At 38.2% G+C, this 25036-nt stretch overlaps 3 protein-coding genes across 6 annotated transcripts; all 3 read right to left on the minus strand.

Annotated features, from left to right (window-relative positions):
* Positions 1-529: 529 nt before the first annotated feature.
* On the minus strand, positions 530-13540 carry LOC110051495 (uncharacterized). Its single transcript, XM_089281380.1, has 8 exons — positions 13337-13540; positions 12754-12856; positions 8291-8605; positions 8017-8199; positions 6992-7156; positions 5895-6065; positions 3945-4850; positions 530-2840 (listed from the first exon to the last, which is right to left on the minus strand). The coding sequence occupies exons 2-8, from the start codon at positions 12836-12838 to the stop codon at positions 2608-2610; spliced, it is 2058 nt and encodes a 685-aa protein (XP_089137506.1). The 5' UTR covers positions 12839-12856; positions 13337-13540; the 3' UTR covers positions 530-2607.
* Positions 13541-16980: 3440 nt separating this feature from the next.
* Positions 16981-18367, minus strand: LOC110051491 (alpha-N-acetylgalactosamine-specific lectin-like). Its single transcript, XM_020757517.2, has 2 exons — positions 18224-18367; positions 16981-17529 (listed from the first exon to the last, which is right to left on the minus strand). Exons 1-2 carry the CDS (start codon positions 18273-18275, stop codon positions 17099-17101), a joined length of 483 nt encoding a protein of 160 aa, XP_020613176.2. The 5' UTR covers positions 18276-18367; the 3' UTR covers positions 16981-17098.
* Positions 18368-21244: 2877 nt separating this feature from the next.
* Positions 21245-24591, minus strand: LOC110051502 (snaclec anticoagulant protein subunit A-like). 4 transcript variants are annotated; one of them, XM_020757528.2, is made up of 4 exons: positions 23993-24174; positions 23671-23704; positions 22802-22866; positions 21245-21777 (listed from the first exon to the last, which is right to left on the minus strand). In XM_020757528.2, the coding sequence occupies exons 3-4, from the start codon at positions 22851-22853 to the stop codon at positions 21350-21352; spliced, it is 480 nt and encodes a 159-aa protein (XP_020613187.1). In that variant the 5' UTR covers positions 22854-22866; positions 23671-23704; positions 23993-24174; the 3' UTR covers positions 21245-21349. The 4 variants fall into 4 exon arrangements, with proteins under 4 accessions (XP_020613187.1, XP_089137500.1, XP_020613186.1 ...); XM_089281374.1 differs by lacking the exons at positions 23671-23704; positions 23993-24174 and adding an exon at positions 24372-24591; XM_020757527.2 differs by lacking the exon at positions 23671-23704 and having other exon boundaries at positions 23993-24173.
* Positions 24592-25036: the final 445 nt, after the last annotated feature.

Below are 25036 nucleotides of genomic sequence, written 5' to 3' on the forward strand. Positions count from 1 at the left end.
TTGCTTGGCTTTCACTGACATCCTGGCTGGTCTTGTTTCACAACCGCTACACGTTATTTATTTGGTGTTTATTATAACGAGGGATAGCCAACGGGTTGAAATTTGTTTTTATATGGCTTATTTTATGACAGCCACAGCTACAACTTTGTACGCAGTTTCGCTTATGATATTGGTAGCCATTAGTGTGGACCGAGTTCTGGCTTTGTTTCTGGGACTGAGATACAGACACACGGTGACGTTCAAGCGAACTTTTGCAGTTATCCTTTGCTTCTGGTTATTGAGCATTACTTTTACCCTCGTGTCATATCGAAGATCCACCTTACACGCAAGTACCATCTATATAGCCATAGCCCTTATGATGGTTTGTGTTGCAACCTCGGGCTTCTGTTACACGAAAATCGTTTTAAAGCTCCGACGACAGCAAAATCAAATCCATGAACAAACCAACAGAACAAGGTTTCAACCGAACATAGCCCGGCTGAGAAAGGTAGTCTGTAGTGCAGTATGGGTACAAGGGACATTAGACGTCTGTTTCATGCCGTTTATTATTGTTACCGCGGTCATTCTTTTTGATACTAATGGACGATCAACTTCGCTCTTCATGGCTTGGGAATTCACAATGATTTTAATTTTCTTAAGTTCCTCTATAAACCCGTTTCTTTACTGCTTCAAGATCGGCGAAGTTAGAAGTGCAGTGAAATCTACAGTCAAGCAGATGTATTGTTTATCAAATTAACCTTTAATTTTTGTTCTTGGAGTACGTGTACATTAATTTCAATAAAGTAGCTTTGGTGTGGCATATGCCATGCGGCAATTTCTTTGCTTTGGAACTCTCATCCAGACAAGTGACACTCACAAACTATATCTTTAAAATTTCGTTGTATTTTTTCAAAATACTAGACGGTGTAAATTTCTATTCCGGATTGACTTGTATTTTAATTGTAAACACCATCCACTGGGATGTGAAATACTCGTAATCGATCTGGTCAGAGATTGTAACTGCTTGATCCGCATCTATCCTTGACCTGTGCGCTTACTGAAAATTTTCATATCGTAAATAAACCGCGGGACATTTTCCAACGGGGCTTACCATCTTTATTATTGCCTGCATTATCCATGTTAACTTTGTGAAATGAAAAACATTTCTTACATAAATACTTGTCTCGTATTCTCTTAAATATTTTTGTCGGGAGCAAAAAAGAACTCTTTAACCAGATCCAATGCAAATTTAACCGAGTCCCATGCTAATGCTAACTTCAGAAAACGCTTCGATCTCAAAGCAGGTGGCATTTAAAGAAAAATTTCGCAATTTGAGCTTAAACCAATAAGCCTTCGACGTTTTAATTCATATTCTATTATCAATGTTGCTTAATATCATGGTAAATGTAAACGCAAAAGTTAAATTTCGAAATTAAAAAGTATGCACCTGGCATAGACGATCATGAACATAACATAAATTTAGGCATGATTTCATTTTAAAAAATGATCACAGAAAGACTAGTATTACTCAAAAATATCCACAGTGATGTGTAGTTGTATCGCTATAAAGGGATTTCATACATTGTTTATACCATTAAAGGTTTTCGTCGCCATTACAACTAAGCTGTGTAACTAACTTATAACAGCACTATTTTTAACCTCAGCCATATTGGAAAGGGATTGGGTGCAAGGCACCTGGCCGATCATTCTACGTTCGATCGACAAAGCTGTGTGGCACGTGCAACGGAGATTCGCACATCGTGGAAAGTTTTAGAAGTCGTTCAACTATCGAGGAGAAATTAGAAGTTGTGTACTCGACTAGCTTCGTTTTTCATTCTAAACACCAGCGATTAGAAAGCGAGATACACTTAATTGATATAGTCATGAGGTCACTGCTGGATCCGCTTAGAGCCCTAACCTGTACGCTAATTGAACTTTTCCTATCGTAAATAAATCACGGTGCATTTTCGCATGGGGCTTACCATTTTTATTTAATTGCCTACATTATCCATGGTAGAGGATGAACAATTAACATTTTAAAAGGAAATTAAATTGATTACTATTGTCGGCAGAGAAAAGGAATCGTTAACCGAATCTCATGCGTGTGCTAACTTTAGAAAATGTTTCGATCTCAAAGCAGATGGTCTTTAAAAGAAAATTCCGCGCTTGGACCTTCAATAGGCTTTCGACGTTTCAAGCCATATTCTAATATCAATGTAGTTTAATATCATGATAAAAATTAACGAAAAGTTTAATTTTAAGATTGAATAACAGCTGCCATAGACAATGATGAGCATAAAACAAAATTTAGGCATGGTTTCAGTTAGATAATAATAATTAAAATAAAAAGGTCACAGATAATTTTACTCAAAAACCTCCGCAATGATGGGTAGTTGAATCGTTATAAAGGGATTTCATCCATTGTTCTACTATTAAAGGTTTTCGTCGACATTAGAACCAAGCTGTGTAACTACCTCATTATGAACATATATGTCAGTGTCAAATAGCAGACATCTTCTTAGCAGGGAAGAAATAAACACACATAGAAAGGCGAATGTTTACTTTGGCTGGCGCGAACTAAAGGAAAAATACTACTACTTCTAATAATAAAAATATAGCAGAAATGAGTTATTTTCCTCTCACAAAATTGGTCTTTTTAAGAGAATCAACCCGAAATCCCAGTGAAGTTTCAACGGAGTTTGTGCTGCCAGGGAGTGTGCTAGACCTCGGTGAGAGCTTCAGGCCCATTCTTATGGCTTTTTCCACTTCGGCCTTGGATACATTAAACAGTTTTATGGCTTCTTTACTTAGCACGTGAAAATGTCTTCGAGGAATTTGAATCAATGCACTCATGTTCATTTCTAGAGAAGAAAAAGTAACATAACACCTTGTTAATCCCTTACAGATGCGCAAATGACTTCTCATAACAGTGGTTGGATGAAATTTGCTGATTTATAAAGACGGTAGACACCTGCGCGGTGCTTATCCTTCGTACGTACAAGGGGGGAAGGAGGTGAATACCACCCTCACCTCCCCATAAGGTTTCTTCAACTTTTTGTAAAGACAATTTACTCTTAGGGGCTGAAATTTTTATTAGCTGTTCATTCATCCTCTGCGGAGATTTTGATATGTCAGTATTGTGTATATTATTTTTGCCATGGCAACCGCAAATTTCATATAGGTTTGGCCAAAAATTAACTTCTTGCCATAACTCTCTGTTTTTTCCAGTTTTCTTCATCAAATTGCAGACATTCACGAATTTGTACTTTTCATAAGCATTCTGGCTTGACATGATGATAGATGCGAATGCAGTCGTAACACTTCTACAAATTGCTATGGAATTCTGGCTTGATTTTGCATTAATTTCCGTCATAACCAACAAATATAGTACCATCTTGTAGAGCAAGCTTAGCGCTATCTAATCAAGGTAAATTTATTTTGCCATGCCTTAACAGAACGAAAACCCAGGGGAAGGGGTTCCATCAACCTCCTTTTTACCACGTCGGAGGTTTGAGTTAGCTTGTACGTCCGAGGGTTAATAAGTGAGCAGAATACTAGGCTTTTAACATCGGCATCCGAATTTGTGTATGTTGCCTTTCAAAGCAGTTTCTTGTTTTACGTTTATACAAAAAAGTCAGTCAAAGTTACTGATGGCATGAGGAAAACAACGAAGCAATAAGTTTTCATTACTTTCCCATCATGAACTAGCTTGCAACTAAGGCTAATGCAGGGGATCTTTTCAAATGCAAATGACATTAATCTCTTTTTAATGATATTTCCCCGGATAAGCCTCCATTACAAGATAGTTCCAGTTCAATTCCCAGAGTACGGGGCAAAAAAGGCTTATTACTTGATAATGGACTGAGATAGTATTTAACTATCTTCTCTTTCCCCACCCCCGATGAGTTAGCGATGTTTTACGACTAGAAATAGTATCGTAACTTTTGAATTAAACGGTTGGTTACCTCCTAAACGCCTGAGCACACTTCGTAATTGTGGAATTGTTGTAGCCTGGTACCGTACTCGCACCCCTCCTGGTAATCTGAAATTGTCTAAAACTGCTCTAGCGTGGAGTTGTCTTGTTCCGGGCATGTTGTCAGCAACTCTAGGGAAGTGCGCGTTTCTATGTGCGTTGCTTTGCCTTTGCCAATCCATCCAGATCTTATCAATAAAGCCATGGTGGAGCATAAACTCCGGAGAAGTAGCTGAGTCAAATGAGCACATGTGACCCCCGATCAGGCAGTGGACAGTGTCATGGAGGTTAATTCGGAGAGAAATTTCAAACGAATCAAAGTCTACGGCACGTGTCCTTAAGACCTCTGCGACGGCTACCGAATCAGGGGGATTGCCCGTTAAGTTCAATTGCCGACGTAGACACCCACCGCCGGCTGACGGTACAACGTTCCAGGTTCCTCGCCTGAAAGGACCACTTGTCACGCACTGTTCGGGCGTTTGCTGTCCATTCCCGCCAAAACCGCTGTTTCCAATATACCAAAGATCAGACTCACGTCCACGCCACGGAGTATGGGATATCACGCTCCAATCCCAGTAAGAGACGGTAATTGTGCAGTCGATGCGCCGCAGAAGATTTTCGTACTGAAGAACATACCAGCGATGCCATGGTAAGAAATGATCTCGCCCGTGAATACCTGATCTAAATATCGTCTTATGCAAGGTGATGAGTCGGTCGTAATCTGGCTTATATCTAGCATCTGTTGATGCGGTGATAACTGTTCTTATGTACCTCTCTCGATCAGCTCTTGACATGGATGTGAATTCTCGTCTGACACGTGTGCAGCCAACTGGGCGACCACCAGAGCATCTACACCGCTGACCGCACCGGTCAGTGACGATGGTTCCTTCAACACAGACTGCGGAGAAATCATCATAAATTGAAATCAGAATATAGTGTACATGTAAATAATATTTCTGTCAATTCCACTTCAAGTGGATTTCCACTTCTAGGTGTGTTAACCCTTTTCAGATCAACGGCGGCTTGGGGGAGGGTGGGAGGTTTCCAAGGACCTCAACAGTAAAAAAGTAGTTTTGATATCTCATAAACACAAAAACCTAAAGGGGGTTCCAACTGTTACGATGGGGGGGGGGGGGGGGATGGGCTTGCATCAACTGCATTTTTACCTTTTAACCTAGTTCTTTCCGTATTGAACAGCCAAAAATTGCATTCATTGCTACCTCACTAGTTCCTAAGGAACTTGAAATTCCCTTTATATTGTGAATAGTTTTCCAAGTAAACACGTCGTTCTAATCGCCACCAGCGCATGGCTGAACGAGAATTAGCATAACCCAATGCTAGAGTAGCGCCAGGGCTCTAACGCCCGAAACCTCATAAACTTCACAAACTCACCTCGTCGATTAATTTACCTTATTTATTCCCTTTTTATTTTAGTCATGCATTTTATACATGACATGCATTTTATACATGAGCCTCTGGCTCGGATACTGAGGGCAACCTCAATTTCACGCAATGACTTTAATAAACTGATTAAATGATTGACTGATTGATTGCCTTCAGTTTGACACATAGTTAAATAGAACACTTGCATTCCCGCCGACGCAGAGCAACTAAGACTTTTGACGACTGTTAATAAACTTGAAATCTGTAACTACTGTCTATCAATGAAGAATTCATTGGAGGACACCATTTTCAGTCTTATTCATTTGGGATCAAAACAACCATGAATTGATCTGCTTTGTCGACATTCTACGTGGGTTAATCGAACGGCCACTGGATCACGCTTATATACATGCAATAAGACATGTGCCTAAAGATATTTCTGTCGCCTCAATGACCACTGATTCAATACTTCGTCTTTCGCCAACTACAGCCGAAATATTGTAGAGGTCGTGCTTATAGTCTATTTGAATCATTTGAACGGTTGCTTTTATCAACAAACCTGGACAATTGGTAGAGCTGCATCTGCGATTTTGAGAACTTGGACCCGGGCAGCTAGCTCCGCCGTTCCTAGGAAAAGGGTTGCTGCATGTCCTTGAACGTGCCTGTGTTCCCATGCCACAAGATCTTGAACACAAGTTCCATGATCCCCAGGCCGACCAGGCACCGTTAACTAAGGAAATAACAAAGCTCGTTTATTGTGCGCGTAGCTTTGTTTTAAAATGTTATTGTTCATATTAATAGCTTTCGTTATTATTTTGTATGATTTCAAGATATAGTTGTACGTGTAGCTGTGGAAGGTGACTGTTCGAACACAGCAACCCGGGGAGAATTTATCGTTCGAAAAAAACCCGTGACATTACTCAAGATTGAAAAAATACGCTCAGGTTTATGTTGACACAGCTCGGTCTGTGTTTCTGTAGAGGGTTAGAGTTGTTTCTGAAGCTTAATTCCTAGCTGCGTATGTAACATTCAGGAATCTTGTTAGTAATTTAATGATTACGTCCAATGAAATGTTCAATAGGGCAAGCAGCTAGCTGTAAATAACATACCATTCAACAAGCCAGGACAATCATTAGGACAACATTTTCGGGGCTAAGAATTTGGACCAGGGAAGTTGGCTCCACTGTTTCTAGGAAAAGGATTGCTGCATGTTCTGGTTCGTGTCTGTGATCCTATACCACAACATCACCTGACAGACTAATCGCCATTGCGAGTGTGGAAATAACATGATCTGTGTACTGTGTATGCAGTTTTCCTCTAAAATGGTATGGCTATCGTTTCTTGTACTAGTGCCTACTTAGCTCATAGATGACGAATGTTAACTTGACCAATGCAAATCTTAATAAGTCATTCATAGACATAGAAAACTGTCTTATTTCGTGTACTAAAAACTTTTTCAAAGCGATAAAGTTCTTCATAGAAGATGAAAACAAAAACAAACAAACAAACAAACAAACAAAACAAAACAAAACTCAAATTAACGAAACAAAGTTAATGGATTATCATTAATAAAACTACTTCCTTATTCTTGAACAAGTGTTAAAACATTTCATAACGGAACATAAAGGCATTTTCATTATATTCTATCATCCTTACTTGGACAACTATTGGTATTACATCTCTGGGTTCGGGACCGTGGACCCTGGCAAACGGCACTGGCGCTGAATTGTAAATGATTGGTGCAACTACGCACGCGCGATCGTGTCCCTCCACCACATGACCTGCTACAAGATCCCCATGGAGACCAAGATGACCAGACTCCTGCCACCGATAACAAACAAAATTAAATATACAGATAAAAATGGGAAAACCAAAACAGCACAGCACTACTCCAGGGGCGGGTTAGTGTTAACCCAGGATCAAAAGTCAACCGAAGTATTACTTTTTATTTTACATTATGTCCTTCCCTGCTTTTGCTTTATATACTTTGAGATTATTCAAACTCGAAACTAAAGGAAAAACAATATAAATAGAAAACCTCACCGAAAAGTTCCAAAACTGAAATCTGAATTCTCACCTATCCTAAGTTAGCTTAATCGGGCTTTGATCATGAACAACTCGACCCGGGATACTAAAGTCCGTTTCCGTACATGTGTTGAATCCTAGGTATGACATTTCTCGCACTGCCATACTTCAAATAATTATTCAAACAGGCACTTCAAACCGTGGGGAACAAACCGTGATGGAATACTAGAGAGATCGAAAGTCATACATCGATATGGATGATTGACGCTTTCTTAGCAGACGTTATGATGTGACTGCGAAAATTACTTCATTGTGACTTGCTGAGAGCAGGCCTGTTTATCGTGTTTCTTAATTTGCACTGCAGTCCAAATTAACGCGCGCGCTTTCCCAATTTTCTCAGTCATGTAATAAAAGAACAATCTTATGAAAGCCCGAGCAATAAGGATTACCGCGACTCGTGATATTTGAAAATTCTTCAAGTTGCTCTGGCCTGAAGGCTCGTACAATTTTCAGAGAATTTTCAAATACCACTCGTAGTGTAAATCCCTAATTGCAACCGCATTCATATGATTACCTATACTTATCTCTACCGCGCGACCGTCGACTAAAATTATGGTATATTTTGTTTCCATTTAAAAACCCGTAACCACGTCAACCCATACCTGCTATTTGGCAGCGATTTCTGTTACAAAGCTGTGTTTCCGAGCTTATTCCGCGACAATATGTACCACCATTGGATGGAAGAGGATTGGCACAGCTGCGCCTGCGTGATCGAGTTCCACCATTGCAAGTTGCACTACATGAACTCCACCGAGACCAATTTGTCCACTGTCCGTTAACTAAACATGAACAAATCAGGAAAACTATTATAATGACCCAATGTTATTACAAAGCATGGATAGCAGCAGATATCATAACACAACCACTAACCTGGAGCTAAATTTTGAACTCTGTAGACGCTACCAGAACCGATCCACCCAAGTCCTTGATAACAATAGTAACCATGACCATATTTGGCATAGTCTTGTTCAGCGTTCGGACCCCAGCGACAGTCCCCGAAGTCCTGGATTGAGAAGATTCGGTATCCCCTAGCAACAGCTGCCGCAGCACACGCGTGTATAATATGGTTACTGTTTGGCCACCATCTCACGATATTGACTTGGTAAAACACGGTGGAAAATATGCTTTGACTTGGTTTCGTGACTCTGTCTTTGTAGCAACCAAGGGAGGTTACAGAAACGGAACCTTGTTAATAAATATAACAGATTGAAAAATTAAGAAACGCGATTGTACTACAAGTTACACCCTTAAAACATCCCTGCTTTGTCAAACTCTTCGATTCAAATTTTTTTTCTTGGAATCTCATGGTCATTGAATTGTTTTGTGAATGATGTTTCGAGAATTTTATTTATTTCCCAATCTCCTGCAACTTGTAAGGTAAGGTAAATTCTGCATGCGAGACAAGTGGCTCATCAGGCCGAAGCTTATCCAGGTTTCTATAGCAAAAAAAGAAGAAGCGAGTAGGACTATTTCTACTTCCCCTGGATGGGATACTAGTCCAACGCTAGTAAATACTATTAACTGCAATAAAGCTACGTTTGATGAATTGATGCCTTAAAAGTTAACATCATAGTCCTTAATTTATTATCCTTGGGTGACCCTTTTGCGGTTTTCGTTACATGCGGAAATTATTACACTTGGTTTCATGCGTGAAGGCGAATAATATCGGGGTTGAAGGCTAATACACATCACGCATTAAGGTCACAATAATTAAAGAGACGATCAGAAATAGGAATTCGCCTTCATATTGAAAAACAAAAACTGTTAAAAATTAATTCATGATACATGTCTAGGAAATCTAAAGGGACACGTCAGGAAAAATGATGTCTACGAAAACGAGGCTTTGTCTCTATTGTTAGTCCTACCGTCCACACTAATCCGTCAAAAAAAAAGAGCTTTTCGAAAACGCTCTTTAAACCGGAGGAATCTGAAATCGCCGGCTTTTCGTTTTCGTGTGGACGAAAAAATATTTTCACTTGAAAACGGAGCTTTTTCGAAAATGATGGCGTCACGATAATCATGTGATTTCCCAGACCGAGTTTTACACAAACACAAATCCAAAATGACCGGTGATCGATTGTTGCGTGTTTAAATTCCTTCGACGTAATGTGGATGCGGAACTTTTAAACTGATGCCTTAAAAGTTGAACAATATTATTTTCTTTAATTTACCTTCGTTGGGTGATCCTTTCGCGGTTTTCGTTACACGATGAAATTAATCAATTTACTTCTTGCGTGACCGCAAATAATATCGAGCTAGGCTGAAGGCTAACATACATCAACCATCACGGTCACAATAATTAACGAGATAAACAGCAACAGGAACTCGCCTTCATATTGAGAAACTATGAAAAATTAGTGTATGACACATTTATAAGAAATCTACAGGGACACGTCAGGAAAATATACATGCTGATTTTGCACTCAAAATACACTTTTTTTATATAACGATATTGTTTTTCGGCCGAGGCTGAATATTCTTATTTTTCTGCTCATTTTAGGCTGAAAATATTCTTGGGAATATTTTTAGATCATAGCGTATGACATTTCTGTTTTCGAATGCCGAGTTTAGTGTCTTATGGTGTTTTAAAAAGTATTTTGGAGCCAGACTGCAGACAATAAAGCTTATAATATGACGCACATAACCTCTTGCAGAAAATTAATTTTATTAGCCTCGAACATACGGCTAGTGTTGCTTTTGTTGCTTTGTGGCAAGTTTCGCCGTTTACAGAAAGGAAGAACTTTGTACGGTTTAGTTAAAAACATGTCGTTGTATTGTATTTACAAATTTTCAACACGAAATTATATCCTTTTCAAAATTTCAGCCTCGCGGTTTATTCCTGAAACATTCATAAAATTTTGTAAATCTAAGCGTCTATATTCTTATAAAATATCTTCTTAGGAAAAAAGAGTCTACTGGAAGCAATATTGCGTTATTAATAATATTGGTAGATAGCGGATGTCACCGGCTTATTTTGAAATCATTGCTGTTTTTTTTTTTTTTCTTTTTTGGCGATGACTCAAGGCTAAATATGCCAGCTTCCCAAGAAAGTGATTCCTAAATGTTCTATCATTTCAAGTCGTCGTCATCTTATTTCAAGCTTCCAGTCCGACTATGCATGTACGTAGCTATATAATTTTCGAGTAATATAATGTTTCCACCTCTAAAAGGCAAATATAATGCGCACTTGGAAACTACTAACGTCAAATGTGCTTATATAGACCGTTTTGCTGTGACCTTCCAAGAAGTTTACTCTGATGTGCTTTTTCGGTTACAATCGCGGAAGTTTTGACTGTACTCCTAAAATGCCCTTATCCCCAGAGAAAGACGCCATGGCAACCATATTGAATTAGGGACACCAAGGCAATACAGATCTTTTTCTCTTCTTCATTGGAAATCATCTGTAATTCAGTCCTATACTGTTTGAGAATAAATCAAAGCCTCCTCCGAGCCAGCACATGGATAATGGGAATGGTGTAGAAAAAGTAGGCGAGTAAACAAGAGGAATTGGTGGATTCGGATAAATGAAAGATTTTTGAAGAACGTTGAAGAATTCCATAAAACAGGAAAATATAGGTCCGCAGAGCATACAAGAGCCCGCGTAGATTTATTTGATAAAATTAGGTTGGAGTTGATAATTCTAGAAATGACTTAATGATTTTTTTTTTTGAAAGCTCAAGTAGTACACGTAAGCCGAATACATAAATTAATAACAGCTCGTTTAAACACACTCTTTACAAATTTTAAGCCTAAAGTATAATTATAGTTATTTGTGATCGGCACTTTAACAGCGTTATTATATAAAAGAATAGTAAAAAAAAGAAAATAGTCAAGAATTAACACAGTCTGCTGTGCAATGAAGTCACTAAATACGAGTTCGCAATATTCCCAAATTGACTCCTAGCCAGTGGAGTCCTTTGTAATATGTATAATATTAGTGGGCCAGTAGTGCATTTTGGATCAAGGTAGTTTGGCGTATGTCAGCTACACCTAAGCTGTGTATATTCAGAAGAGAAAAAATCTTAAATTCAAACCGAGCCCTTGACTTACAACTATGCCAGTGAAAATGCTGAAGGGTCAAATTAAATTGAAAGCCTTTGGCAACTGTTCCTTGACTAAAACTAGACTTGCTGCCGCTAGAAGAGCCAAGGACGATGTTTACACGTTTTGAATCAGGGAGGATTGGCCTTTTGACCGTGTCCGTTGCACTTTTTTTGGTTTGCAAAGAAATCGGCAGAGAATTTCAGGGAATTGTTAGCCATGCGTTTTCATAGCGGCGTTCTAAAATGGCCAAGAAAGGTCTCCGTGTTCGCAGCGCTGGACCAAAGCAATATCGCAGAGGTCCTTACTGTGGGTTCTGGTTCTATTTTTACGATAAATTATGTATGTCATGAGTTAACAACACTTTTGTCGATATTCTTATTTACCTAGAAACGGTTGCCACAAGCCTTTTTCTCCAAGGTTTTACAAGGAGCTGTCAGAGGATCACCAACTTTGTTTGTTATACTTTTTTAGCAAGTTTTTCGTTCGTTCTTTGAGAAAACACAACAAAACATGACATTTCTATTTCCTCTTTTCTTCGAATAGGAGCAGCGTCCCTTTTTATGGGTCTAATCAATTTAGTTTTGATTTGTGAATTTGAATTCATAATCATTTGGCTGGAGGCGATACTCAGCAGCAAATATTTAATGCTTTATTAACCATAAGAATCTTCTTATCCCCCTCAATTCTCTCCACAGTGCTCCTCTTCCGACGGCTTCTAAAAGGCTAATTCAGCAGGAGTTCGCTTTTTCGAGGGTCAGCCAATAAGGAGTGCGTACTTGCCGTGTTTTTCTGCAGTTATATTTGGATTGGTCATTATAACCACTCTTTATCACTTGATGCTACAATCATGGTATCAAAAAAACTGCCCAATCATTAATGAACACGTTGTTACCATTTTTGTGACACCATTTTTTGAAAATTTAAGGTGGCTCTGAGCCCTATGTACAAATATTTTTGAAACTTTACCAAAAGTTGCGTCTTATCATGCTTATTAATATTTGATATTAAAAAAAAAAAAAATTCATCGTGCCGTTTTCGAATTATAAGCCACTGAAGCTGAAATTAGGGTTTTTTTAAGCAGGTCATACTGTTGCTATGGTAACCTATTGTGTCACAAAAATAATAATAACGTGTTCACCAATGATTGGGCAGTTTTTTTTAAAACCATGATTGTAGCATCGAGTGATAAAGAGTAGTTATAAACGACCCATCACAATCTAAGTGCTAGAAACTGTTTTGAGCCACCTTAAATCACAACAGTGCTATAATTATAATATTGAATAAATTACCTTGTCCCTGCGAAGTAACTTCAAGCCAAGACATGTAGAAAATAGCCATCATATACCAAACCTTTCGGATTGTGTTCCATTCCATTTTGCAGGCAATCTAGAACTGTTTCATTTTCGTGATAGACATATGAGTTAGCGTGAGTCTTAAGAAAAAACCGTGAGATATTAATAATAGACAATTGTTACTAAGCACAGTCAGGCTAGATTTTTCTTTCAAAAACTTTAGAAAATTCTTTTACATACATTTTTTTCTATAATTATGACTTAATTATCGTGATTATTTCAACGTCATGTTCTGTATGACAGTTGTTGATTTTAGTGGAAAATATTATATATATATCGTCAATCCCTCAGTACCGAAAGTTTCCTATAAAAAGTTTTTCTGAAAGAGACCCTAACTCTAATTTCGATCCATCATATGATCTCCTATATAATGATGACTTCTTTTAGACAAGGTTTAAGTATCTGATAAATAATAATGAGAAAGATGGTGTAAGATATTATAGACTTCTCTCGTGAAAAATGGATCAACGATACCACTTTTAGCGGAAAAGATCTGATTCAATAATAATTAAAAGCTTACCTTCGGCAGTTCTAGCTTGGAAGGTCTTGAAGAGACTGAGATATCGTAGTTGCAGTTGACTATATGTGTATATCAATATAATTCAGTTTTCGCAGTTATCCAACTGAACCAGATCATTCGTGGGAGCTACTAACAAGTCTTAAAACAGATGACATGTATATACCACATTCTTGAAGAACGGCTCATCTTCCTACCCAGTGTTGTGAAAACCTATAAGGACATGTACTTCATAATTGACGCAACAAATTAAGTAGCTTGACAATAGTGGGAATTTCGCGAATAGAGCTGTATTGTGCAACAAGTATTTTAAACCACATTCATTAAAGGCTCGATATTGGATACAAGTTCACTTATATAAACAATGGAAGCATATTCTTAACAGATTAACGATATTTATTTTACTTTATCCAAAGATTTGCTGCTTGATGCGACAGGTCAACTGACAGGTTCTCGTTTCTTCGAAGCGAAAGAAATAAACAGCTCTATCGGCCAAAAAACAGGCTTTGTGGTTACTTTGTGGTTGAGGTGGCGAATCTAACTCTATTTTACTTGCGATTCATTACAGATTGACCAGAGGACATCTAAAGAGTGCTTAAGAGACATCCTTAAAGGTAGACAATACACACTACTCCTTTTAGCGGTCGTATTACAAGGTAATTACATACAGATCTATATTTTGTTGCGCACCATGTGAACGGTTTAGTTTTTTAAAAAAAGAGATTGACGTAAATTGCGCAATGACCTTGGTGATATGAATACGGAAACGCTCCCGTATTGGGCGCTCGGCAACACGTTGCGAGAGGTTTCAGGAATCTAATATTTATTGGCTGATTCCCACTTGTGACTTGCACTTGACACAACGAGATGAACACTCGCACTTTTAAAACTTTCGCAAAAACAGGAACTGCAGTGGAAGGCCTTAACAAGGTCAGTACTGACGAACCCCCATGCAAACATGACCACCTTGCAGCTACTGTAACAAACTTAAACTCCTGGACAAAATGGGTGAGGAAACAAAAAACCATGACAAGATACATATGGGCTAACCTAAAACTGCAAATGATCTCAATTTGGACACTGAAATCTTTTAACTCAGATTAAAATTTGGTAACATAAATTCAGTAACTCAGCAAGCACCATGTCTTGTTAAATTGTTAAATCGTTTCCCATGGAACGAAACGGATTTCATGAAGGTAATCTATTACATCACTAATTAACAAAATACTCAAAATCTTACTAGTACGGCTACTAACTAAATCACTATAATCAAACATATTATTAGAAACGAGTGACGCATGCTGGACGAGGTTGCGTGCTTCGGTATCTATAACCAGTAGATAACTACGTGTACCTAAACAGACTCTGACCCAAGAACATCATCAGTCACAAAAGACACATGCGCGAAAGTTAAATTCTAATATATCTATAAATAAACTAACCGTGTATCACAAAAAAAAAAAGTTCTGTCAATAGAAAAAAAGCCTCGTTCCAGGGACAAATCATGCAGTAATGTAAAAGTAGCGAACACGCCGCTTATTTGAATACCCTACACGACCCTCGTTACTTTCGGAATTACAGTAGCAGCCTTTAGGGCTGACTACTTTCTTTTTTGGGGGGGAGAGGGGGGGGGGGGAAGTAGTTGTTACTTTGAAAATGCTAAAAAAAACCGCCATATGAAGTCGATACGACTGCGCCCATTTTACGAAATAACAGACGAAAATTCGTAAAAAAAAAAAAAAAAAAGTTTTTAAAACATCGGGTACAATTCTTCGTTCCGGTCTAAATCTATGTTGTTGTCTATTTCTTTAGTTTTCCATTTGTTAATTTCTGCTTGACTTATCAAGTCGGCTGTATTAGTTTAGGATTTACATCAGAGTACTTTGTTTTGTTCCTGGGTTACCCTTGGCTTGAATACCGGGGGTTGCAAGAGCATAAAACTCGGTTTATTGTAAAGTTTCATTTGGAAGATGTAGAAGAAGAAGAAGGACAAGAAGGACTAGTAGTGGATTACTCTGAAAAACTCAGTTCAAGTCTCAGGAGTCCCGATATCTCTGTTGCCGTCAAGCGAGACTGAATCGCTTAGTCCCATACAATGTCTTGCATAGATAATTGACTAAGTGTTTGAAGCGAAGGACATTTAACTCATTGACTCCTGTGCCTGCCGAAACCGGCCGTGACGAGCCTTGGCCTTTCTTTCACTTCTGACGTCATCACCCTTGACCAAAATTGGTATCATCTGAGCTCAACTTCTACAGGAGGAAAATATCTTTCCAATGATACCCAGATTAGAGTGATCGACTCAATAGACCCTGAAATATGCATGAAAATGCTCAAAAAGTTGACTGAAAAACTCGGAGCAAAATTTCCTGCCACTACACGTGGCTACTCCACGGTAAAAATTTCCCGTCTCGATGATGCTTTCTCAGAATTTTTTGAACTGGAAGCAAGCCCAGCAGAAGGTCAATCACTGCAGCAAAATGAAAAGAAAAGGAGAAAAAGAAAAAACGAAAAAAAAAAAATCGAAAAGCCTAAAGACGTAGCTCACTTTCTCCTCCAACTGACTCGCATGCCCGAGCAAAAATGTGGTGAAACGTGATGTTAGTGGAAAGAAAGGCATGCTGTCATCTTGTAAATGCCTGGGTTAATTTGGCCCATACACAACCTAAAAATCTCCAAAAGGTCCAAAAAATGCGGTTTTGGAAAAACGCTCCAGGAGTCAATTGGGTTAATAAGTATAAAGCTTCGTAGGCTCTAAACCCACGAACTGCAACACCACGAATGTGCGAAGGTCATAATCCTATAAGTAAGGATACAAGTGTGTTTGGCATCAAGCGCATTATTGTCATTATGTACAAGTCATTTTGATGTAAATAGGATATCTTGATTGATGACATTAAAATTGGGTATGATCTGTAGAATGCGTCTTGACTATATTGTTCATCTCCCTTGTTCTGTATGTTAAGTTGCTGAGCAGTTTATGTCAGCCACAAAATTTCTTGTGATAAATTATATAATTTAACGGTTTTCGAGAGTGATAGCGAGAATGTTTATTTAAACGAAGAAAGGCTTATATAAAACACAATCCACAATATGCATTTTGTTTTCAACTGTATGTATATGAGGAGAAAGCCTGGTTTTGTATGTTCACTGTTAATTACGTACTGAAATACAATGATAGAATTAACTCATCGTAAGAAAAATATGTTTTGTTTTTTTGTTTTTTTAATAACACAATTCAATTTCAAATCGTACCGCCAACAATTGCACTTGATATCAGCTAATGAAAAAGAGTTGGGGACAAAAGAAGCAGATGCATCATATTCCTTTTCCTCGTGTACTGCAACATGCAACATTTTTTCTGGTTTCAGCAGAGGCTCGACTTGTTTTCTTCCTGAGAAAAACCTTTCTTTATTGTCTTTGCTACACTGAAACCTCGATTTAAGGAGCCTCCATGTAACGAAGTCCTCGGTATAACGAACGATACTGCTCTCCCCAGTAATAGTAAATTATACGGAAAAGAATCCCTACAATAACAAACTTCGTTATAGCAAACATATTTTACCAGTCCATTGGCCCTTCGCTATATCGAGATTCCACCCCTACGTACAACAAGTAAAAAAAAAAGTATATGTTTCCTAGCTATATTATTATTTCTTTTTCGGATTTGTTTGTAGATTGAAGGGAGAAAACGTACACAGAAAAATAAGTCTTTTCCTTAGGATTTTAAATCTTTATTCTTTTCAAATGCCCTTATAGCGCGTATTAACTCAAAGCATTCTTTTTGCAAATATACATTAATTCGTTGCCACATTGGAAATCATTCCAAACTCCTATTTGTGGTGGACCGCCAGGCCAAAACACTCCATTCGCAATTTCTCCACAGTCCTGCTCTTCATCCTCATCATTAGGTTGTTTATCCGCCCAGTTCGTGTACTCTGGATCTGTACCATCTGTCCAGACAAATGTTCCTTCCTTTTCCTTATCCGTGAGTCCAATCCACGCTTCTCTCATTACCTCACCGGGCGGAATTTGCAAGAATGTTTTTAGTAGGAAGGCGTTTTCCTCTTTTGATTCAATCTTAGTCAGATGAGCCGAGTTTTCTTTGCACGCCGCCACTGCATCTTCCCATGATTTCTTTTCGTCGAACCTTTTAAAACATTTGTCCCCATAAGCTTCCCAACCTTCTTCGCATTCTACAATAACAAAATAAACCGAGTTATAAAGCATCCTAGCAGAATTGGAGGAAAAAAAGGGAAACTTACATTTTAATAGTTACAATTGGTTTGGATCTTTGAAATAGACCAATCAATCAAGGCAAATGCTTTCATGTCATTTTTTTTTTTTTTTTTTTTTTTAAGTTTTGTTTTGTTTTGTTTTGTTTTGTTTTTTGTTCTTTTTTTTGTTTTGTATCTAAATCGAGTTGTACTTTGGATATAATTGAATGAAAGTTTGAATTGATCCAAAAGAAACACGAAGAAGCCAACGCTTACAGTGTTTATAGCTCTCCCAAACGTCCGTTGTGTTGTAGAAACACAAGTGAAAGCCTGGCTTTTTGCTTTAATTAGGTTTAGTCTGCGTACGAGCCAAGTGGCCCATCAGGCCGGAGGTTATCCCCGTTTCTGTAACATGAAGCGAGCAGGTATTTTTTCTACTACCACTGGATCCATTGGATGGGATAATAGTCAATCTCAGGGCTGCCCCAAGCATTAAATTCGCCGGCACCCATTTGCACACCTGGGTGGACAGAGGCCCCGTGAGAGAAAAATGCCTTACCCAAGAACACGACACAAAGTCCCCGGCTGTGCTCGAACCCGGACCGCTTGTTGCGGAGTCAAGCGCTCTAACCATAAGGCCATCGCTATTTTTAAATCGCTGTTGCGTAATTACCTGCTGCACAGTTGACCACAAGTACTGCCAATATCATTCCAAGAAACTTCATTCTTGCGCCAACCTGTGAGAGAGAAGCTGCGGCTAAAACTTGTTCAAGCAACCTTTGAAGTTGATAGTATTGCACACAAGTTATGAAAGTTGGTTAGTAAAAAACCAAAACAAAAACAAACAAAAAAAAAAAGGTGGTAATGGAAAAAGAACTCAAAATGACAGAGACATGAAAGAAGGTAGTAATTCTGTAATGACGCTTAAAATGGCTGAATATAATATCAAGAATTGATCAGATTTGGCATAGCTAAGAGTCAATTATGGTTCTAATCTTCACCAACCTGGAGGGGGACTTTTCAAAAGCGTCAGGAAACCATTAAAAATGACACAAAACCAATCGATAAAACTGCATTAAAGTCAATTACTGTACATAACAAGAAGGAAATTCAAAAATTGGAAAAACACATTCTTTTATACAGTTGTTACGAAAACATCAACCGGTTCGTGTACAATGGCAGGTCATAACAAATTGTTTCCAGACAGATTTGAGATAAATTTTGTTAGCCGGTCTAAATAGGAGTAATGTAATATTAGTCAAAGAAGGGTTTCTTTTTACCGTTTCCAGTATAACAATAGTAACTTCAGGTAGGTGAATAGTACTTTATCTTAAAGCAATTTTTCCTCAACTCTAGCTTGCGAGGCTCTCGTGTGCTGCGGCACAAGCAAAGGCGAATCCGAAGAGGCTTGTCAGCAAGCAAATCACGGGTTCGCTTCGACCTAGCTTGCCGACTCGTCCCTAACACCTTTGCCTTTGCCTGCCATGAAGCGCATGTAAGCCGGCTTATTTCAAACGATTAATTATAATGCCGTCCATGAACGACGTATTTATGACAATATAAGTATGACTAGTAAATAAAATGAATTGTATGATCGTCTTGCGTAGAGATCTAATCGTTAGGAAGATGATGTACTTAAAAATAGCATTATAGAGTCAAACTAATAAGAAGTATACTCGTTGATTAACTGCCATATATAAACAGCGAATATAAACACTTCGTTAAGTATTTCCTCTCCTCATACTGACCAAAAAAATATCAGTGCTATAAAAGCAAGCAAATCTGAGACCGTGTTTTCACGATTAAATTCAGCTCTATATATTGAGACTTTCCCAATAATAAACCTCATTGTACACTTTTAGCTTATTTCAGTATTTAACCTTGGGGTAAAGTCAGAAACATTTTACACTCGCTAGACGACATAGCAACCCGTTTTGCATCCCAATACCAATTGGATTAAGGCAATTTTGCTTTGTTTCGACTACTCTATGCATCATTCAAGTTTCTTCTTTCGTGACGAACATCGTGTCCACATATTGATCAACCCTTAAACTTAATTCTCTATATAAAAACCCGTCCCCCGCTAGAAAGCCCACAGAGGAAACATCAGACTTTATTAAGGGATATTTTATAATATCGTACCTCATAAAAGTTGTCCTCTTGATAGACGAATGTAATCTTTCTGTTTCAAGAGAAATACTGGATGGAAACCCAGGCATAAAAATGAAGTTCTGGCTTACTTATTCTATCCGTTTGTCAATCTCTCCGGCACCGATGTGAATCAAGCCACCGAACAAACGAACAAAGAAAAATCATCATTTTCCTTCTTCACTGAAACAGATCAATAGCAATAAATAAAACCACCAGCCCGACAAGTACTTAAATTGTATTTTCCATTTTCCAGTTTCCGTCCGATCCTGCTCTAAATTTAGGCAAAGTGAAAAAGGCAAATGCTTTCTGAAGTCGAATTTATTATGATCGACTGGAGGGTGTGAAAAAGAAAGTATCATGGATCTAATTTTGTCATGTTTTGCGCCAAACTTTAATTAACCGTCCTTATTACACATTATTCCGGCATAATTTCGAGCATAATACTATATGTGGAGCATCGAGCATAATGCCGGCATAATAGTGCATTTTGCCGGCATAATAGTGCTTTTTTGGCGGCATAATAGTGCTTTTTTGGCGGCATAATAGTGCCATTTTGCAACACAACAGTTATTTCCTTTTTTAGAGCTACTATTGTCCATTTATTAAGTTAAAAGTACAAAATTTCAAGCTATTTTAATGTTCTACATGGTTTCCATTACCATTGAGCACTTTAGGCAAAATGGTTTCTATTATCGCACTTCACGGGGGTCCCGGAAAAAAATTTTACGGCACAATTATGACTTTCCGGGGTCCGGGAAAAAAATTTTGCGGCATAATTACGATTACAATAGTTACAGTCGAGCATAATTTGGAGCATAATAGTCCGTTTTGGGGGCAGTGCCAAAAAGCATAATGCTCGATTTTAGGAGCATAATGTGTCAACCCCTAGTCCTTCTTTGTCGTTCTATCCCTCCCTCTCTTTTTCTTCAGGTGGCTCGATAGGCTAAAGCATGACGATGTTCAGGAAAAAAAATCAATTTTTTTGAAAATATTAGATTTAAAACCCTTGAACACTGGTACAAAGCTTTTTGAAACGATTGCTGAATTTTGCTCTAGATGAGTGAGAATTCGAAATTCAGTGGTATAATTTTTTTTTACGTAGCAACAGCCATAGCGACGGCAGTTTACAGTTAGAAAATGACCACAAATGTAGATCAGTTTCAACAAATATGAACGATGATTTTAAGAAAAGCATAGTAAAGATAAGTATTAAAGACGTATCTCTCTTTAATACTTTTTCGCGTGGAATTTTGTTCGAGAAAAGTTTCCGTTACATTCCTCTCAATGTCAAAAAAGTCGAGGAGAATCGATTGTTATACGTGCAAGGAAACTTTGGTTTTTCCAGAATTGTATCAATATGAATTTATCCGGCTTGCCAACACGATGTGATGTTTGCTCTCAAATGAAAGGTTTTGCACGAAGACTCATTTTGACATAGAGGAAAAATTTCCAATTGAATAAGTTATAACTTTGTAAAAGTTGTTCAATATGGGTGTGTAAACGGAATTCTAATCCATGCACATATAGCATCAAATTGCATTCGCTCAGTTATCCTGCAGTTTAATTCAGTTCATTTTCGTAGCTTTGTCTGTCTTTCTGTCTGTCTGTCTGTCTGTCCGTCTGTCTGTTTGTTTATGCGTTTATACATTTATTTATTGTTTTCTTGGCAGATATACATCAGTCTTATATGGCACTGGTAATCATTCCAAAGTCCAATTTGTGATAATCCTCCAGGCCAAAAGACTCCGTTTACAATCTCGCCACAGTCCTGTTCGTCATCCTCGTTATTGGGTTGATCCGCAGCCCAGTTGGAATACTTCGTGCTTGTACCATCTGTCCACATAAATTCGCCTTCCTTTTCTTTATCTGAAAGTCCAATCCATGCCTCTCGGTTCAATTTGCCAATTGGTATTTGCATGAATGTGTGCAGCAAGAAGTCGTTTTCCTTTTCCGATTCAACTTTTACCAAGTGAGCTCCAGCTCTTTCGCACGACTTCTCTGCTTCATGCCATGATTTACTCTCGTTAAACAGTTTGAGGCATTTGTTGTCAAACTTTCTCCATCCTTTTTCACATCCTGAAATGAGTAAACGAACGGGGACTAGATAGTGCTATTTTTTTTTTTTTCCAAAACAGACGCAGTGCATCTACAAAAGCTACAAATGACTATTCTGGCCGGTACATAAACAATGGCCTCCATTTGGCGCGAGAATGTGCTCGGATATTTGTCCGCGGACATTATCTGTTCCGAGAAGCAAGCAGTTTTCCGAGAGCGTAGCTCGAGGAAAACTGTGAGTTTTAAAGGGCCCCAGTCAGCCACACCTTTGTTTTTGTATACATGTAAGAGTTTGGCAATGATACTTTTTTCGGAGCATGTCGAAACGAAGGAAATCTCTGTGAAACCACTTAAGATAATTAAACATACTTTCAGAAGCACAACTCACAGTAAGGCAATAAGATTTTACCTCACCATGCAATATCAATAAATTTGATGGCATCGAAAATAGCGGAGGCTGACTAGGGTCCTTTAATGAACAGATTATGTCCAAGGACAAATATCCAAGCATAATTTCGCGCTAAATGGAAGCTGTTGTGTTTATTATTCTTGAAATATTTTTCTCAACTACGCGTAGTTTTGAAAATTGGGGAATATCACTCGGATGTTCCCCACTTTAAGCTGCGTCATATTCAGTCACGTGACGCGTTTAGACCAATCGCCAGCGAGCGAAAATATTTGAAGGATTATATCTTGAGATACTTTAATTTTCCTTTCAAATTCTTCAAGATCAAAACCTCATCTGAACATGAAAAACAACATTTCTTCCACTTTCAGGGAATTCTTCTATTATATAATTTTTCATTTGGGGCACTCATCGAGAAAACATTCAGCAGGTTAGACTATTCAGCATGTTACTCCTCCTCCTCCTGTTGCTGTTGTTGTTGTTGTTGTTGTTGTTGTTGCTGTTGCTGTTGCTGGGTTGTTGTTTTGTTCGCATAGTGAAAGGGAATATAAGATTTTTAATTTCTTTGATGTTAACTTTCCCAAATAACATAGAGGCGTCTACAGATAGGTGCTGGATAGTTTTAACTAGCCATCTCACCTGCAGCCAAATTCACCAGAAGTACTGTTATAATAAATGCCAAGGTTACCATTCTTGCCGAAGATCTGCAAAAAGGTTCATATATGAAAGTTATTAATTAACCATATGTTTGATATTGACTTCAGCGGAGAAAGGATTTTAAATTGACTACAGATTGAAGCGCAACCAGGACGAGACATAACTAAAATTAAGATAAAAACGTTCGCTGGCTAAAAAATTTGAAACTTGAAAAATTTGAAACTCGATCGTAAAAAAGAACATATCAGGAATGTCAAAACATGTGCTAATGGCTCGAACATTGCGAAACATGCGTGGTCATTCGACCGTCGCATAGATTTTGATAATTCTAGTGTCATTGACAAAGGCTCTTTTCGCATTAGAAAAACTTTGGAGGCTTGGCATACCTCTGCTACCAAGCAAGCTGACAATAATTCTAAGCCGATTCTAAACCAGTATAGTATTCTTTCTAAACAATAGTCACCTACTTTACACATTTATACTTTGCTTTTGTTCTTCTTATTATTTTTATCTCGCCTTTTCTTGCATATATTTTATCAATTTGCAATCCATTTTTTATCCGTCGAAGGCTGTAGATTGACAACCGAAAGCTCATGTTCTTTTTTGAAATTTTTCAGCCAGCGAACGTTTTTATCTTAATTTTAATTTTAAATTGGTAACGAAGTTACCCTTCGACTTTCCTGTAAGCTTAATCGTTTGTAAGGCTGTCTTAATTTAAAAGTAGATGCAGTCGATTTCCGCTCGAAGTGGAAACGTACAACAACGGTCGACTCACCCTTGTTTATCCTTATTATGTTCTACGGAAATTACGCATGCTCAGTAACACCACACAGCTGTGCTTGTCTAATTACCTAAGTCTCACACTTCCACACTTCTTCTGTTCCCCTAAAATGTGTAATGTAAACGATACCTTTCAATTTGGTTCATGGGCCACTTTTTGTTCAACCTGTAGCAAAACATTATCTTTGTAAAAGTCTATAAATTGATGGGGTCTATGCCATTTTTTCAAGGAGGGACGGACCATCATATGATTGCGTGTAAATTATTTTCTCTAAAACCTGACGTTTATTTGTTTGTTTGCTTTTTTCGTTTTCCGCTAAATCTAAACATAATTATTTTATCATGTCATGCTGTGTAGATTAAATAAGAGCAATTATCATTACAGTTCAGTACCTTAAAAATGTTGCCCTCTTATCGCGAATACCAGGTGGTCTTACAAAGACAGGATTTCATGCCAGTCAGCTTACTGTAGATCGATATCTAGTGTTTCTAGTTTTGTCATTTTTCAGTTTAGTCTGTACTGGTTAGTACATAAACCACCTGTAAAACACACAAAGCAAGAAACAAACCACCATTCTTTATTTGAAACGTTTGATAACCTTTAATTTAGCCACCAGTCTTATGAATGATCTAATTGCTTCTTGTTTTTCGCTTATCCACCGACCTTGTCGCCCTGAATTTTGAGTCATTTTTACATGCTGAGTCACAATTTGAATAAAAGTGCCGTTTGGTTTTGCACACAACAATAAACTTTCTATAGCTAATAACATACCTGTTCTACGAATCTCCCGACACTGTTCTGTCGCCGTCGAGGTCCGTTGTCCTGAAAGGAACTTACTTCGGAATAAAAGACAGGGAATCACCACTTAACAACTAAACTCCTACAGTCGAACCTCCGGTTGCGACCACCTCTAGTAAGCGACAACCTATCCTCGGCAACCAGTTTTCAAAAATACCAAAAGTTACCCAGCCAAATAACTATATTTGGAACCTCTTGTAAGCGACCACCTCTCGTAAGCGACCGTGACTAAATTTTCTTGCATTCTTAACCTGCCGTGAGCGACCAGTTGACAGACAATAGGGAGGAAATTGGATGATAGGGTGTTGCAACATTATCGTATTCCTGGGTTGTACTAGAGAAGGTAATCTCTCAATGGGAAGAGGCGGATTTTTTTGCTTGTAATTGACTTTTCACCTTAATAAAACAATGCATTGGCATTGTTGCATGGGGTCAGTCTTTAAAGCTACCCTATTCTAATCTAGCCAAATGTTGACCGAATATGGTCTAAACTCTCGTAAGCGACCACCTCCCCATAAGTGATTATGTAGGCTTGACATTTTGGGTGGTCGCTTACGCAAGGTTCGACTGTACTTTTCTCCAGCTGTAGGTACAAATTTAAATTTGCCAATTTCTTGGCTCGAAAACGGCTTCAAGGC

Source organism: Orbicella faveolata, unplaced genomic scaffold (genome assembly GCF_042242905.1).
Source record: "Orbicella faveolata isolate gen_17 unplaced genomic scaffold, um_ofav_v1 contig_48, whole genome shotgun sequence".
Lineage (NCBI taxonomy): Eukaryota > Metazoa > Cnidaria > Anthozoa > Scleractinia > Merulinidae > Orbicella > Orbicella faveolata.